Source organism: Panthera onca, chromosome X (assembly GCF_046562875.1).
Source record: "Panthera onca isolate mPanOnc1 chromosome X, mPanOnc1 haplotype 2, whole genome shotgun sequence".
NCBI classification, from domain to species: Eukaryota; Metazoa; Chordata; class Mammalia; order Carnivora; family Felidae; genus Panthera; species Panthera onca.
Window position 1 is genome coordinate 52,388,275 of NC_138357.1, and position 18,628 is coordinate 52,406,902.

General features: G+C 38.1%; 1 protein-coding gene across 1 annotated transcript in view; it reads right to left on the reverse strand.

The window, feature by feature from the left end:
• The window catches only part of DIAPH2 (diaphanous related formin 2), a 1,007,297-nt gene that overhangs the window by 932,740 nt on the left and 55,929 nt on the right, over window positions 1-18,628 (reverse strand). The window contains exons 2-3 of the mRNA XM_081793317.1: window positions 17,042-17,074; window positions 14,413-14,589 (exon numbers count right to left, since the gene is read on the reverse strand). Coding sequence (XP_081649443.1) covers window positions 14,413-14,589; window positions 17,042-17,074 — 210 coding nt within the window. The remainder of the gene's footprint in view (window positions 1-14,412; window positions 14,590-17,041; window positions 17,075-18,628) is intronic.

The window sequence follows — 18,628 nt, forward strand, 5'->3', positions numbered from 1 at the left end:
TCTATCTGATGGATAGACCCTGTAATCATTATGTAATGCCCTTCTTCATCTCTTTTTACAGCCTTTACTTTAAAGTCTAGCTTGTCTGATGTAAGTATGGCTACTCCATCTGTCTTTTGACTTCCAGTATCATGATAGATAGTTCTCCATCCCCTCACTTTCAATCTGAAGGTGTCCTCAGGTCTAAAATGAGTTTCTTATAGACAGAAAATAGATGGGTCTTCTTTCATTATCCATTCCGATACCCTATGTCTTTTGGTTGGAGCATTTAGTCCATTTACATTCAGTGTTATTATTGAATGATATGGGTTTAGAGTCATTGTGATGTGTGTAGGTTTCATGCTTGCAGTGATGTCTCTGGTACTTTGTGGTTCTTGCAACATTTCACTCACAGAATCCCCCTTAGGATCTCTTGTAGGGCTGGTGTAGTGGTGATGAGTTCCTTCAGTTTTTGTTTGTTTGGGAAAACCTTTATCTCTCCTTCTATTCTGAATGACAGACTTGCTGGATAAAGGACTCTAGGCTGCATTATTTTTTTGTTCATCACATTAAAGATTTCCTGCCATTCCTTTCTGGCCTGCCAAGTTTCAGTAGATAGTTCTGCCACTAGTCTTATTGGTCTCCTTTTATATGTGTTTATCCCTAACTGCTTTCAGAATTCTCTCTTTATCCTTGTATTTTGCCAGTTTCAGTATGATATGTCATGTAGAAATCGATTCAAGTTACGTCTCAAGGGAGTCATCTGTGCCTCTTGGATTTCAATGCCTCTTTCCTTCCCCAGATCAGGAAAGTTTTCAGCTATGATTTGTTCAAGTACACCTTCAGCCCCTTTTTCTCTCTCTCTTCTTCTTCTGGAATTCCTATGATATGGATATTGTTCTGTTTGATCGCATCACTTAGTCTCTAATTCTCCCCTCATACTCCTGGATTTTTTTATCTCTCTTTTTCTCAGCTTCCTCTTTTTCCATAATTTTATCTTCTAATTCACCTATTCTCTCCTCTGCCTCTTCAATCTGAGCTGTGGTCACCTCCATTTTATTTTGCACCTCATTTATAGCTTTTTTTTAGCTCCTCATGACTATTTCTTAGTCTCTTGATCTCTGTAGCAATAGATTCTCTGCTGTCCTCTATACTTTTTTCAAGCCCAGCGATTATTTTATGAGTAGTATTCTAAATTCGTGTTCTGTTTTATTGCTTAAATCATTTTTGATCAATTAGTTAGGTGTCTCTGCTTCCTGGAGTTTCTTTTGAGAATTCTTCTGACCTCTCCTTTTGGGTAGTCTCTGTGGTGGCTCCAAACTTCAGGGCACTTCCTATGTGCTGTCTGGAGTAACTTGTTTTGGTGGGCAGGGCCACAGTCAGACCCTCTGTCTGCCCACAGCCCACTGCTGGCACCACAGTCAGTCTAGTGTGTACCTCTCCCAGGGGCAGGACTCACTGTGGAGTGGTGTGGCCCCTGTCTGGGCTACTTGCACACTGCCAGACTTGTGGTGCTGCTTCTATGGGATATGGCCAAGGGCAAATTAGCCTGGTTGGATATGCAAGGTTCACAGGGGCAGGAGGGGCAGACTTATCTAGCTTTGCTGTCAGTGGTCCCCTGCAGGAGGGGCCCTGTAACACCAGGACATAGGCGGACCCGTTGGAGGGATGGATCCACAGAAGCACAGTGTTGGGCGTTTGTGCGGTGCATGCAAGTTCGATGACCGGAACTGGTTCCCTTTGGAATTTTGGCCGGGAGATGGGAGAGGGAGATGGCGCTTGCCAGTGCCTTTGTTCCCCCACAGACCTCTGTCCTTCCAGGGCTCAACAACTCTCCCTCTGGCATCCTCTCGCCCTCCCTGTTCTCCAGGAGTAGAGCTGTTGAGTTTTAACATTCCAGATGTTAAGTCCCTCTGGTTGTCAAACTCATGGAGTCCGGCCCCTCCGCTTTTGCAAGCCAGACTTCAGGGGCTCTGCCTTGCCCGGCGGGCTGCCCCTCCACCTCCCAGCTCCTTTCTGCCAGTCCGTGTAGCATGCACTGCCTCTCTGTCCTTCCTACCCTCTTCCGTGATCCTCTTGTCCACGCTTGGCTCTGGAGAGTCCATTGTGCTAGTCTTCTGGTGCTTTTCTGGGTTATTCAGGCAGATGTGGGTGGAATCTAAGTGATCAGCAGGACGAGGTGAGTCCAGAGTCCTCCTATGCCACCATCTTCCTAGTCACTTGAGAACTTCTATTTTTAACTTTCTGAGGGACCTTCATACTTTTCCACAACGACTGCATCATTTTGCTTTCCCACCAAAAGTGTAGAGGGGTTTCATATTATCTACATCCTCTCCAACTGCTGTTTCTTCTGCTGTTAATTTTAGCCATCTAACAGGTGTGAGGTGATATTTCAATGTAGTTTTGATTTGCAAATCCCTGATGATCAGTGATGTTGAGCATCTTTTCATGTGTCTGTTGGCCATGTGGATATCTTCATGGAAAATTATTCATTTCTTCTATCCATTTTTTAAATTGGATTATTAGTCTTTTGGGTGATGAGTTTTCTAAATTCTTCATATACTGTGGATAGTAACCCTTTATCAGTTAACTCATTTATAAATATCTTCTCCAATTCCATAGGCTGCCTTTTAGTTTTCTTGATTGTTTCCTTTGCTGTGCAGAAGCTTTTCCATGTAGTCCCAAAAGTTTATTTTTTATTTTTGTTTCCCTTGCCTCAGGAAATATATCTAGAAAGAATTTGCTATGGCTGATGTCAAAGTTACTGCCTATGTTCTCTTCTATGATTTTTATGGTTTTGGGTCTTATACTTAGGTCTTTAATCTACTTTTAATTTATTTTTATGTATGGTATTAGAGTTCCAGTTTGGGGCGACTGGGTGGCTCAGTCGGTTAAGTGTCCAACTTCAGCTCAGGTCATAATCTCACAGTTCATGAGTTCAAGCCCCACATCAGGCTCTGTGCTAATAGCTCAGAGCCTGGACCCTGCTTCAGATTCTGTGTCTCCCTCTCTCTCTGCCCCTCCCATGCTCATGCTCTGTGTCTCTCTGTCTCAAAAATAAACAAATATTAAGAAAAATTTTTTTTAGTAATTTAAAAAAAAAAGAAAGAGTTCCAGTTTCTTTCTTTTGCATGTTGCTGTCCAATTTTCCAAATACCATTTGTTGATGAAATGGTCTTTTTCCCACTGGATATTCTTTCCTGCTTTGTCAAGATTAATTGACCATATAGTTGTGGGTTCATTTCTGGGTTTTCTATCCTCTTCTTTGATCTATGTGTCTCTTTTTTTTGTGTCAGTACACTGTTGGAATTACTACAGCTTTGAAATACAATGTGAAGTCCAGGATTTTGATGCCATCAGCTTTCCTTTTCTTTGTCAAGGTTGCCTTGATTATTCTGGGTCTTTTGTGGTTCCATATTCTTCCTTACCAGTTTGTATATACTCTATGTACAACTGTTAGTTTTCTGATTTCTGTGCCTAGGACTTTCAGTACTATGTTGAATAAAAGTGGTGAGAATGGACATCCTGTCATGACTGTAGAGGAAAACATTAATTTTCTCCCCATTTAGGATTATATCACCTGTGGGTTTTTTATACATGGGCTTTATTATGCTCAGGTATTTTCCCTCTAAACCTACTTTGTTAAGTGTTTTTATCATGAATGGATGTTGTACTTTGTCAAATGCTTTTTCTGCATCTCTTTGAAGGACCATATGTTTCTTATACATTTTTTTATTAATGTGGTGTATCACTGTAATTGATTTGCAAATATTGAGCCACCTTGCAGCCCAGGAAATAAATGCCTCTTGAGGAATGTTTCTTTTAATGTACTGTTGGATTTGGTTTGCTAATATTTTATTGAGAATTATTGCATCTGTGTTCATAAGGGATATTGGCCGTGCAGTTTCTCTCTCTCTCTCTCTCTCTCTCTCTCTTTTTTTTTTTTTTTTTTTTTTTTTTTGTGTGTGTGTGTGTGTGTGTGTGTGTGTGTGTGGTGTCTTTATCTAGTTTTGGAATCAGGGTAATGCTCACCTCACAGAATGAATTTAGAAGTTTTCCTTCCCTTTCTATTTTTATCTTATTTTGTCTTGCTTTTAAGATTTTTTTCTTTATATTTTGCCAATTTAAATACAATATGTCTTGGTGCTGGTCTGCTTTTGTTTGAGAAGAACAGGTATTAACTCTTCTTAAATGTCTGGTAGAATTTGCCCATGAAGTCATCTGGTCCTGGACTGCTGTGTCCTGGGAGGTTTTGATTCCTGATTCAATTTCTTTGCTGATTATTGGCCTGTTTAAGTTTTCTATTTCTTGTTATTTTAGTTTTGATAGTTTATATGTTTCTAGGAATTGATCCATTTTTCCAGATTGTCCAATTTGAGGGCAAATAGTTTCTCATAACATTCTCTTATAATTGCATTTCTGTGGTGTTAGCTGTTATTTCTCTTATCCCCTTTGTGATTTTATTATTTGAGTCATTTATCTTTAATCTTTGGTATGTTTGGCTAGAGGTTTATCAATTTTATTAATTTTTTTTCAAAGAACTAGGTCCTGGATTCATTGATCTGTTCTATTGTTTTTTTTTTAACTTTCTATATCATTAATTTCTGCTCTGATCTTTATCATTTCCTTAATTCTGCTGGCTTTAGGCTTCTTTTGTTGTTCTTTCTAGCTCCTTTAGTGTAAGGTTAGGTTGTCTGAATTTTTTCTTGCTTTTTGAGGTAGGCCTGTATTGCTATATACATCCCTCATACGACCACATTTGCTGCATCTCAAAGCTTTGGACTGTTCTTATTTTCATTTGTTTCCATGCATTATTTTCATTTCTTTCCATGTATTTTTTTTATTACTTATTTGATTTCCTGATTGACCCATTCATTAGTAGCATGTTGTTTAACCCCCATGTATTTGTTTTCTTTCCCTATTTTTTCTTATTGGTGACTTCTAGTTTATTTTTTTTTTTTTTGCTTTTTTTTTTCAATATATGAAATTTATTGTCAAATTGGTTTCCATACAACACCCAGTGCTCATCCCAAAAGGTGCCCTCCTCAATACCCATCACCCACCCACCCCTCCCTCCCACCCCCCATCAACCCTCAGTTTGTTCTCAGTTTTTTTTTTTTTTTTTTTTTATTTTTTAATATATGAAATTTACTGTCAAATTGGTTTCCATACAACACCCAGTGCTCATCCCAAAAGGTGCCCTCCTCAATACCCATCACCCACCCTGCCCTCCCTCCCACCCCCCATCAACCCTCAGTTTGTTCTCAGTTTTTAACAGTCTCTTATGCTTTGGCTCTCTCCCACTCTAACTTTTTTTTTTTTTTTTTTTCCTTCCCCTCCCCCATGGGTTTCTGTTATGTTTCAAAGGATCCACATAAGAGTGAAACCATATGGTATCTGTCTTTCTCTGTATGGCTTATTTCACTTAGCATCACACTCTCCAGTTCCATCCATGTTGCTACAAAAGGCCATATTTCATTTTTTCTCATTGCCACGTAGTATTCCATTGTGTATATAAACCACAATTTCTTTATCCATTCATCAGTTGATGGACATTTAGGCTCTTTCCATAATTTGGCTATTGTTGAGAGTGCCGCTATAAACATTGGGGTACAGGTGCCCCTATGCATCAGTACTCCTGTATCCCTTGGATAAATTCCTAGCAGTGCTATTGCTGGGTCATAGGGTAGGTCTATTTTTAATTTTCTGAGGAACCTCCACACTGCTTTCCAGAGCGGCTGCACCAATTTGCATTCCCACCAACAGTGCAAGAGGGTTCCTGTTTCTCCACATCCTCTCCAGCATCTATAGTCTCCTGATTTCTTCATTTTGGCCACTCTGACTGGCGTGAGGTGGTATCTGAGTGTGGTTTTGATTTGTATTTCCCTGATAAGGAGCGACGTTGAACATCTTTTCATGTGTCTGTTGGCCATCGGATGTCTTCTTTAGAGAAGTGTCTATTCATGTTTTCTGCCCATTTCTTCACTGGGTTATTTGTTTTTCGGGTGTGGAGTTTGATGAGCTCTTTATAGATTTTGGATACTAGCCCTTTGTCCGATGTGTCATTTGCAAATATCTTTTCCCATTCCGTTGGTTGCCTTTTAGTTTTGTTGGTTGTTTCCTTTGCTGTGCAGAAGCTTTTTATCTTCGTAAGGTCCCAGTAATTCACTTTTGCTTTTAATTCCCTTGCCTTTGGGGATGTGCCGAGGAAGAGATTGCTACGGCTGAGGTCAGAGAGGTCTTTTCCTGCTTTCTCCTCTAAGGTTTTGATGGTTTCCTGTCTCACATTCAGGTCCTTTATCCATTTTGAGTTTATTTTTGTGAATGGTGTGAGAAAGTGGTCTAGTTGCAACCTTCTGCATGTTGCTGTCCAGTTCTCCCAGCACCATTGGTTAAAGAGACTGTCTTTTTTCCATTGGATGTTCTTTCCTGCTTTGTCAAAGATGAGTTGGCCATACGTTTGTGGGTCTAGTTCTGGGGTTTCTATTCTATTCCATTGGTCTATGTGTCTGTTTTTATGCCAATACCATGCTGTCTTGATGATGACAGCTTTGTAGTAGAGGCTAAAGTCTGGGATTGTGATGCCTCCTGCTTTGGTCTTCTTCTTCAAAATTACTTTGGCTATTCGGGGCCTTTTGTGGTTCCATATGAATTTTAGGATTGCTTGTTCTAGTTTCGAGAAGAATGCTGGTGCAATTTTGATTGGGATTGCATTGAATGTGTAGATAGCTTTGGGTAGTATTGACATTTTGACAATATTTATTCTTCCAATCCATGAGCAGGGAATGTCTTTCCATTTCTTTATATCTTCTTCAATTACCTGCATAAGCTTTCTATAGTTTTCAGCATACAGATCTTTTACATCTTTGGTTAGATTTATTCCTAGGTATTTTATGCTTCTTGGTGCAATTGTGAATGGGATCAGTTTCTTCATTTGTCTTTCTGTTGCTTCATTGTTAGTGTATAAGAATGCAACTGATTTCTGCACATTGATTTTGTATCCTGCAACTTTGCTGAATTCATGTATCAGTTCTAGCAGACTTTTGGTGGAGTCTATCGGATTTTCCATGTATAATATCATGTCATCTGCAAAAAGCGAAAGCTTGACTTCATCTTTGCCAATTTTGATGCCTTTGATTTCCTTTTGTTGTCTGATTGCTGATGCTAGAACTTCCAGCACTATGTTAAACAGCAGCGGTGACAGTGGGCATCCCTGTCGTGTTCCTGATCTCAGGGAAAAAGCTCTCAGTTTTTCCCCGTTGAGGATGATGTTAGCTGTGGGCTTTTCATAAATGGCCTTTATGATCTTTAAGTATGTTCCTTCTATCCCGACTTTCTCAAGGGTTTTTATTAAGAAAGGGTGCTGGATTTTGTCAAAGGCCTTTTCTGCATCGATTGACAGGATCATATGGTTCTTCTCTTTTTTTTTGTTAATGTGATGTATCACGTTGATCGATTTGCGAATGTTGAACCAGCCCTGCATCCCAGGAATGAATCCCACTTGATCATGGTGAATAATTCTTTTTATATGCTGTTGAATTCGATTTGCTAGTATCTTATTAAGAATTTTTGCATCCATATTCATCAGGGATATTGGCCTGTAGTTCTCTTTTTTTACTGGGTCTCTATCTGGTTTAGGAATTAAAGTAATACTGGCTTCATAGAAGGAGTCTGGAAGTTTTCCTTCCCTTTCTATTTCTTGGAATAGCTTGAGAAGGATAGGTATTATCTCTGCTTTAAACGTCTGGTAGAACTCCCCTGGGAAGCCATCTGGTCCTGGACTCTTATTTGTTGGGAGATTTTTGATAACCGATTCAATTTCTTCGCTGGTTATGGGTCTGTTCAAGCTTTCTATTTCCTCCTGATTGAGTTTTGGAAGAGTGTGGGTGTTTAGAAATTTGTCCATTTCTTCCAGGTTGTCCAATTTGCTGGCATATAATTTTTCATAGTATTCCCTGATAATTGTTTGTATCTCTGAGGGATTGGTTGTAATCATTCCATTTTCATTCATGATTTTATCTATTTGGGTCATCTCCCTTTTCTTTTTGAGAAGCCTGGCTAGAGGTTTTTCAATTTTGTTTATTTTTTCAAAAAAACAACTCTTGGTTTCGTTGATCTGCTCTACAGTTTTTTTAGATTCTATATTGTTTATTTCTGCTCTGATCTTTATTATTTCTCTTCTTCTGCTGGGTTTAGGCTGCCTTTGCTGTTCTGCTTCTATTTCCTTTAGGTGTGCTGTTAGATTTTGTATTTGGGATTTTTCTTGTTTCTTGAGATAGGCCTGGATTGCAATGTATTTTCCTCTCAGGACTGCCTTCGCTGCATCCCAAAGCATTTGGATTGTTGTATTTTCATTTTCGTTTGTTTCCATATATGTTTTAATTTCTTCTCTAATTGCCTGGTTGACCCACTCATTCGTTAGTAGGGTGTTCTTTAACCTCCATGCTTTTGGAGGTTTTCCAGACTTTTTCCTGTGGTTGATTTCAAGCTTCATAGCATTGTGGTCTGAAAGTATGCATGGTATAATTTCAATTCTTGTAAACTTATGAAGGGCTGTTTTGTGACCCAGTATATGATCTATCTTGGAGAATGTTCCATGTGCACTCGAGAAGAAAGTATATTCTGTTGCTTTGGGATGCAGAGTTCTAAATATATCTGTCAAGTCCATCTGATCCAATGTATCATTCAGGGCCCTTGTTTCTTTATTGACTGTGTGTCTAGATGATCTATCCATTTCTGTAAGTGGGGTGTTAAAGTCCCCTGCAATGACCACATTCTTATCAATAAGGTTGCTTATGTTTATGAGTAATTGTTTTATATATCTGGGGGCTCGGGTATTTGGCGCATAGACATTTATAATAGTTAGCTCTTCCTGGTGGATAGACCCTGTGATTATTATATAATGCCCTTCTTCATCTCTTGTTACAGCCTTTAATTTAAAGTCTAGTTTGTCTGATATAAGTATGGCTACTCCAGCTTTCTTTTGGCTTCCAGTAGCATGATAAATAGTTCTCCATCCCCTCACTCTCAATCTAAAGGTGTCCTCAGATCTAAAATGAGTCTCTTGTAGACAGCAAATAGATGGGTCTTGTTTTTTTATCCATTCTGATACCCTATGTCTTTTAGTTGGCGCATTTAATCCATTTACATTCAGTGTTATTATAGAAAGATATGGGTTTAGAGTCATTGTGATGTCTGTATGTTTTATGCTCGTAGTGATGTCTCTGGTACTTTGTCTCACAGGATCCCCCTTAGGATCTCTTGTAGGGCTGGTTTGGTGGTGACAAATTCCTTCAGTTTTTGTTTGCTTGGGAAGACCTTTATCTCTCCTTCTATTCTAAATGACAGACTTGCTGGATAAAGGATTCTCGGCTGCATATTTTTTCTGTTTAGCACACTGTAGATATCGTGCCAAGCCTTTCTGGCCTGCCAAGTTTCAAAGGAGAGATCAGTCACGAGTCTTATAGGTCTCCCTTTATATGTGAGGGCACGTTTATCCCTTGCTGCTTTCAGAATTTTCTCTTTATCCTTGTATTTTGCCAGTTTCACTATGATATGTCGTGCAGAAGATCGATCCAAGTTACGTCTGAAGGGAGTTCTCTGTGCCTCTTGGATTTCAATGCCTTTTTCCTTCCCCAGTTCAGGGAAGTTCTCAGCTATAATTTGTTCAAGTACCCCTTCAGCACCCTTCCCTCTCTCTTCCTCCTCTGGGATACCAATTATGCGTATATTATTTTTTTTTAGTGTATCACTTAGTTCTCTAATTTTCCCCTCATACTCCTGGATTTTTTTATCTCTCTTTCTTTCAGCTTCCTCTTTCTCCATAACTTTATCTTCTAGTTCACCTATTCTCTCCTCTGCCTCTTCAAGCCGAGCCATCGTGGATTCCATTTTGTTTTGCAATTCGTTTAAAGCGTTTTTCAACTCCTCGTGACTGTTCCTTAGTCCCTCGATCTTTGTGGCAAGAGATTCTCTGCTGTCCTGTATACTGTTTTCAAGCCCAGCGATTAATTTTATGACTATTATTCTAAATTCACTTTCTGTTATATTATTTAAATCCTTTTTGATCAGTTCATTAGCTGTTATTTCCTGGAGATTCTTCTGAGGGGAATTCTTCCGTTTGGTCATTTTGGAGAGTCCCTGGCGTGGTGAGGACCTGCAGTGCACTTCCCCTGTGCTGTGGTGTATAACTGGAGTTAGTGGGCGGGGCCGCAGTCCGACCTGATGTCTGCCCCCAGCCCACTGCTGGGGCTACAGTCAGACTGGTGTGTGCCTTCTCTTCCCCTCTCCTAGGGGCGGGATTCACTGTGGGGTGGCGTGTCCCGTCTGGGCTACTTGCACACTGCCAGGCTTGTGTTGCTGGGGATCTGGCGTATTAGCTGGGGTGGGTAGGCAAGGTGCACGGGGGCTGGAGGGGCAGGCTTAGCTCGCTTCTCCTTAGGTGATCCACTTCAGGAGGAGCCCTGTGGCAGCGGGAGGGAGTCAGATCCGCTGCCGGAGGTTTGGCTCCGCAGAAGCACAGAGTTGGGTGTTTGCGCGGAGCGAGCAAGTTCCCTGGCAGGAACTGGTTCCCTTTGGGATTTTGGCTGGGGGATGGGCGGGGGAGATGGCGCTGGCGCCTTTGTTCCCCGCCAAGCTGAGCTCTGCCGTCCGGGGGCTCAGCAGCTCTCCCTCCCTTTGTCCTCCAGCCTTCCCGCTTTCCGAGCAGAGCTGTTAACTTATGACCTCCCAGATGCTAAGTCGCGCTTGCTGTCGGAACACAGTCTGTCCGGCCCCTCTGCTTTTGCCAGCCAGACTCGGGGGCTCCGCTTGGCCGGCGAGCCGCCCCTCAGCCCCGGCTCCCTCCCGCCAGTCCGTGGAGCGCGCACCGCCTCGCCGCCCTTCCTACCCTCTTCCGTGGGCCTCTAGTCTGCGCTTGACTCTGGAGACTCCCTTCTGCTAATCCTCTGGCGGTTTTCTGGGTTCTTTAGGCAGGTGTAGGTGGAATCTAAGTGATCGGCAGGACGCGCTGTGAGCCCCGCGTCCTCCTACGCCGCCATCTTCCGGAACCCCCTGTTCTCAGTTTTTAAGAGTCTCTTATGCTTTGGCTCTCTCCCACTCTAACCTCTTTTTTTTTTGTTTTTCCTAGTTTCATAGCATTGTGGTCAGAAAAGGTGCATGGTATGACTTCAAAATTTTGTATTTGCTGAGCCGTGTTTTGTTACCAAACATGTAATCTGTTCCAAAGAATGTTCCATGTGCACTTGAAAAGAATGTGTTTTCTGCTATTAAAGAATGGAATATTCTGAATATATGTGTTACGTCCATCTAGTCCAGTGTGTCATTCAAAGTCATTGTTTCCTTATTGATTTTCTTTAGATGGTCTGTCCACTGATGTAAGTGGGGTGTTAAAGTCCCCTATGATTTTTGTATTATTATCAATGAGTTCCTTTATATTTGTTATTATTTTATACATTTGGATGTGCCCATGTTGGTTTCATAAATACTTAAATTGTGATATCTTCTTTTTGGATTGTACCCTTTATTATTATATAGTGCCTTTCAGTACCTTTTGTTATACTTTTTGTTTAAAAGTCTATTTTGTACAATATAAGTATTGCTACTCTTTCTTTGGAAATCAATTTGGATGATAGATGTTTTTATATCCCCTCACTTTCAATCTACATTTGTCTGTATGTCTAAAATGAGTGTCGTGTAGGCAGCATATAGATGGACTTGTGTGTTTTTTTAATCCATTCTATCATTCTATGTCTTTTGGAGCATTCAATCCATCTACATTCAAAGTATTATTGATAGATACATATTTATTGTCATTTTTATTACCTCTTTTGTGATAGTTTCTGTAGATTTTTTCTGATCTTTTCTTGCCTTTCTCACATTCATGGTTTGCAGATTTTCTTTAGTGATATATTAGGATTTTTTCTCTTTATTCATTGCATGTTTATTAATGGTTTTTGATAAATGGTTACCATTCAGTTTGTATATAATTTCTTCTGCAAATAGCACTCTATATTAAGTTGATGTTCATTCAAATTTGAACCTATTCTTTCCTCCTTTTCTCTCCACAATTTAGGTATATGTTACTATATTTTCCTTCCTGTGTGTATGAGTTCCTGAACTGATTTTTACAAAAAATATTCATTTTTACTGCTTTACTATTTCTTGCCTTTATTCTGTCACTTTTGGTCTCTCCTTTGCACTCAAAGAGTCCCCTTTAATATTTCTTGCAGGGCTGGTTTAGTGGTCACGAACACCGTTAGTTTTTGTCTGGAAAACTCTTTACCTTGCCTTCTATCCTGAACATTAGCCTTGCTTGACAGAATATTCTTGGCTGCAGATTTTTCCCATTCAGCAAGTTGAATATAGTATGCCGCTCCCTTCTGGCTTACCAAGTTTCTGTTGGGAAATCAGCCGCTAGCCTTAAGGGTCTTCCCTTGTAAGTTAAGGACTTCTTTTGTCTTGCTGCTTTTAAGATCTTTTCTTTATGACTATATTTTACCAATTTAAATACACTATGTCTTGGTGTTGGCCTGCTTTTGTTGATTTTGATGAGAGTTCTCTGTACTTCCTGGAACTGGATGTCTATTTCCATCCCAGATTAGGGAAGTTTTCAGCTATTATTTCTTCAAATAAATCTTCTGCCCCCTTATCTCTCTCTTCTTCTTGAAAATCTATAATATAAAAGTTATTCCATTTGATGGTTATTGAATTCCCTAAGTCTATTCTTATTTTGCATAATTCTTTGTCTCCTTTGCTCAGCTTCATTACTTTCCATTACTTTGTCTTCTAGGTCATTAATTAGTTCCTCTACTTCTTCCAGCCTGCTGTTCATTGCATCAGATATTTCTAATCTTGTTTATTGCACTCTTCATTTGTGATTCTTTTTTAATTCTTTTATCTCTGTAGTTAGGCTGTCACTAATGTCTTCTTTTTTCAGTCCCAGTGAGTATCCTTATGAACGTTGCTTTTAATACTCTATCAGGCATGTTACTTATATCTGTTTTGCTTAGATTTCTGGCTGAGGCCTTATCCTATTCTTTCATTTGGGATATACTCCTTTGTCTTTGCATTTTGTCTAAGTCTCTTCTTCTGTAGGAGAGAAAAGCCAATTATGTCCCTACTCTTTTGTTCCTAGAGAGGTGTCTCTGTGAACACTGCCTCGCAGGGGCAAGCTCAGAGAACAGCAAAAAATCTCCCCATGTGTGCCCCAGGTGTTTCAATGACATCTGTCCCTAGGTTGTTTGCCTGCCTTCTCTCAAGGCACAGGGCAATGCCCTCAGGGCTCTATCCCAGCCAAACCTGTTGACCTTTAAAACTCCAGGCTTTAAGCCTTGCTGGTTGCAAGAACTCAGGAAATTCAGCCCATCAAATTTTCTAAGTCAATGGATTTGGGGAAATGTTCTCCTTGTGCACTACCCTGTGTGCATCTCTCTCTCTCTCTCTCTCTCTCTCTCTCTCTGTCTCTCTCCATCACTCCCTCTCTCTCTCTCTCTCATTCTCTCTCTTTCTCCCTTCTACTTGACCATGGCTCCATCCCCTACTCAGCAGCTGTGATCTATCTGTTTGTCCCTTAAACCATATCTTTGCATGCACTTCCTACCTTCCTCCATGTGGCCTCTTTTCTCTCTTTAGTTGTGGAGTTTGTTCTGTCAGTCTTCAGGTCAATTTCTGAGGTATTTAGAATAATTTGGTAGTTATCTAGTTGTGTTCCTGAAATGAGCTGAGCCTAGAGTCCTCCTACTTCCTTTTTCTTCTCCTTCTCCTTCCAGGCATTCTTTCCCCTCTACTGTTTTTTTCTTTGCTGGTCTGTTTGTTTTACTGTCTTCCTAACTCTATTCCATATAAACAACAAGATACTTTGTGCTGTTTTCCAGAAAGTGAACTTTGGTCTGTTTTTCTTCACCAAAAACAGAAACACAAATTAGTTAATTGAAAAACTGATTCAATGTGCCAGAGACCACAAAATACTTGAGGACACAAATAAGACAGCCCTTGCTTTCCAGAGATCATAGAGGAAGTGATAGTCAGGTAAGGATATTTTAACTCAAGTCAAAAAACATACTTCTGAAGGGGCACCAACTAGTCAGTTGGCTAGGCATCTGACTTCAGCTCAGGTCATGATCCTGTGGTCTGTGAGTTTGAGTCCCACGTCGGGCTCCGTGTTGACAGCTCAGAACCTGGAGCCTGCTTCGGATTCTGTGTCTCCCTCTATCTCTGCCCCTCCTCCCTCTCTCTCGCTCTCACTCTCAAAAATAAACATTTAAAAATTTTTAAAAAGCATACTTCTGAAAATAGTTCTGTTGTATCAACAAGTTTCTGGACTCTCCTTTACATGATATAAATACAATCCATACAAACACACATACTTAAAAACCTGTAATCCTCTGGGCACACACATTTTAAAATTACAACAAAAGTAAGGTACAAACTTACCATCATTTTTTCAAAAAGATCCAGTACTTCCTTTTCTGACAAATTCAATGATCGTTCATCATACAATGGCTGAGCTGCTGGAAACTCACTCATTGCAACTTGAGAATCAATAGGATGCTGAATAAAAGGTTTTTCTTTTTTGACAGTAGATTTTCTAAAACTTGTAATTCGGTCACGCTACAAAAAGAAAAAAAAAATAAGAAACTCTAAGAAAGAAATCCAGAATCATAAATATGAAGTACTGAAACATCAAAATAGCACTTAGTATAATATTGTCTTTTGACAAACTTATTTTAAGCAAGAATTTCTAGTTAGAGATTGCACAATTTTGAAACCTTTTAATTCAGTCTCAGAAGTCTGAGGTGTGAAAAGTAGTCCTCCAAGGTAAACCTTAGTACCTCATCATTTCCACTTTACACTGTAAATAGGTAAATAAAAGTCTTGCATCAAAGTTATGTAGTTGTTTGAGGGACAACAGTGGCAACTTTTGAATTATGAGAAATAAAGAAAGGAATAAAAAAGAGCCCCAATATTCACTTCTCAGGTGGGAAATTACAGTAATGTTTTTCTCTTCAAAGTGCCAAAAACTATGACAAGTATCTACAGATACCTTGCCAGCATAGTGGTCAAGTATAATGGTTAATAACAAAGACTCTGAAGCCAGACTGCCTGGGTTTGAATCTGTCATTTATTAGCTGAGGAACCCTGTGCAAATTACATGCTCTTTCTCTGTTTTCTCATCTCTAAAATACAGATAACAAGTTAATAGATTTTAAATAAATAATATTACCTACACTGCACAGGGTTATTATGAGATTCAAATAAGTTCATATGTTTAGTGTACTTAATTGCTATTTTTTATTCTTGTTACTATTATTTCCCTTACTTTTTTTCCCTAAAAATTGAGGATTAACAAGACATTACCTTTTCAATTTAATGGAAATGTTAACATAAATAAAAATGTCTTATTCCTACAAATACTATCATAAAGAACTTGATGTTTTACGGATATTAATTCTGTACCATTGATTCCATGTATAATCTCTAATAATTAGCACAATCTCTAATAATCAGCTTGCTATTTCATGTAAAGTGTGTTAATGACTCCAGGTACATACAAAGAGCCCAATCTGTTTTAAACCACAAAATATCAGACATCAAAAATTAGTAAGGTCCATAAAACTGAATGCAACTCAGTTTTATTCTGGTTTCTGTTAGGAAGCACATGCATACCATCAACTTATGTTAAACAAGCAGACATGTTAGATGTGAGGACAGTGCATCTTCACTGTCATGTTACTGAGTCCTTATAAATTATTTCAAAAACACAAAAAGCATCACAGAAGTTATTACCCCAACTTATGTAAATTTCCACTGACCCCCCCCCCCATTAAAAGAACATACTTATTTTGATTCAAAGAACACTTTCTTAAAATTAAATGTACTTTTAAAGAAATATGACCAGTTTTATGCAACTTATTTAGGATTACAAAAATGATTTTAGAATATGGTTGCTTGCAAAGAGATTATATAAATCATAGTGTTTTAGAATTGGGAAGAAACTTGAAAAATCATCTAGACCAACTTTCTTATTTCAGAAAAAAAGTAACTTGATAAATTTATAAGTCCCTGGTCCCTATCCCAGTGTTCACATTAAGATTCATTTCTTCACATCATCTTGAACTAATTCAATTTTTCTTTTAACTATTTAAGGAAAATTAAATTGGTTTAGATATGTATTATATCTTCAAACAACTCAAGAAAAAATATTAAGTAATCCCAAATAAGTTTGAGTACATATCCAACAGCCTAATTTCACTAAAAAATATGGTGGACATAAAAGCATTTAAATATGCAATCGAGCATTAAATCAAAATATCTTTGTTCCTGTCTCTTCATTGTCACTTTTGCAGTGCTAGCTTTTTACTGAGTAGCATTATTTACATATATATTTGATATTCCACTATGCCTTTCATTTCTATCTAGAAAATTGGCTTTTGCTTTCAGCTATATCTTGATAAGAAAATGAATATAAGCCACATACTTTTACCTCCTTAAATCACAAATAATATTGTACATTATTTGTAATTTCACAAAGAAAAAAATGGCACTGCTTAAAATATCATTTTTTTAAAGTTTAGCTATGAAAGAGCACATTTAAATGTTATGCCCATAAATTTTAATAAGTTTTACTATGATAGCCTCAGCTCAAAATATTTGTGGATTTTAAATTTAATAGCACATATCTAGCTAAAGTAATAAACTTAGCTTTCTATATTAAATTAATTTCCCCTAATATTAATATTAATCTTTTACTTACTCAAAATTTACTTGGCTATCAAAAAGGAAAAAAATAGGTGTTTTCCAGGTTAGATTTACATAGAGATTTTAAAATTTTGGTTAAGGTATGTTTAAGGATATCAAAATCTTGTTGAGTTCTCATAATTCTTTATACTGATTTTTCAAAAAAAGAAAAGTCATTCTATTGACGAATCTTCCATTTTACTATACTTTGTAAACATCTAGACATTTTATATCTTACATACATCAATGCTTTAATGTCCACCCACTTTAGTAAAAAGGCAACATGCATAAGTAACATAACAACATGCTGCTAAAACCACCTTACCACATCATCTGCCAAAGTTTTTATTTGAATGTTCTATTAAAATCAAAAGGAAAAAAATACCTGTCAGATAAGAGAAATTCATAGATCAAACAAATAATTGAATGATGCCCATTTATCTTATGAACTATAACTAATCGAAAAGAATTAGCAAGTTTAAATATATAACTATATACATTCTTTACAAAAGGAGAAAAAAAATTTTAAGGATTAAAAATGAAGATTTGTAGGGGGGATACTTATGTCTTTTAAAGTTGATTTGACTTAAGATCCCAAAGTCAGATTTGGATCAGATACCATTACCATAGTGCTCAAACATGAGAAAAGATATAGCAAAATCATAACCCCTTTCAAGTTTGTTCAAAGTTTTAGAATTTAAAATGTTTTTAAAATAAATTTTAAAAAAAGGAGAAATGTCACACTTAATAGTAATCAAATAGCTGAGTGTAGAACTCAGTTACTCTGATATTTAAAAGGCATCTTTATAAATATTCTAGATAAAATTGAATTCACTGATTCTGTTAATATATACCCATTTCTAAAAAACTCCAACACTTGTTTTTTGCATGGGATTTTCTACTTCTAATGCTGAAAAGCAATGAAAATGGTGTATCCTAATTAATACAGTGGTTAATACAAACTATCAAACAATAAAATGGGCACCACTATTTGGAGAACTAGAGTGCAGCAATACTAAAGTAATAAAGCAATATTACATTAAAGCAAAGTAATATTTAATAACTTAGTAATCTTCCATGATTTAGAAAATAATTCAAGATCTTACAATAACATATGATCAGCATGAAGGGCAGTTATTATTATATCATAAATATGTTGAAATGCTAATTAAAATTATGATTAGGAAGGAAAAAGATTTTTTAATTGTTATTAGGAATTGAAATTAATCTTTCTGCCACACCCTGTACATTTAGTTCTTATAACAGAAGCTAAATGATATGCATCAACTTGGTTGTGCATGCTCACATTCCTTTTTACTAAGGAATCTGTGGTCAAAAGGCCCCGAATAGCCAAAGTAATTTTGAAGAAGAAGACCAAAGCAGGAGGCATCACAATCCCAGACTTTAGCCTCTACTACAAAGCTGTCATCATCAAGACAGCATGGTATTGGCATAAAAACAGACACATAGACCAATGGAATAGAATAGAAACCCCAGAACTAGACCCACAAACGTATGGCCAACTCATCTTTGACAAAGCAGGAAAGAACATCCAATGGAAAAAAGACAGTCTCTTTAACAAATGGTGCTGGGAGAACTGGACAGCAACATGCAGAAGGTTGAAACTAGACCACTTTCTCACACCATTCACAAAAATAAACTCAAAATGGATAAAGGACCTGAATGTGAGACAGGAAACCATCAAAACCTTAGAGGAGAAAGCAGGAAAAGACCTCTCTGACCTCAGCCGTAGCAATCTCTTACTCGGCACATCCCCAAAGGCAAGGGAATTAAAAGCAAAAGTGAATTACTGGGACCTTACGAAGATAAAAAGCTTCTGCACAGCAAAGGAAACAACCAACAAAACTAAAAGGCAACCAACGGAATGGGAAAAGATATTTGCAAATGACAC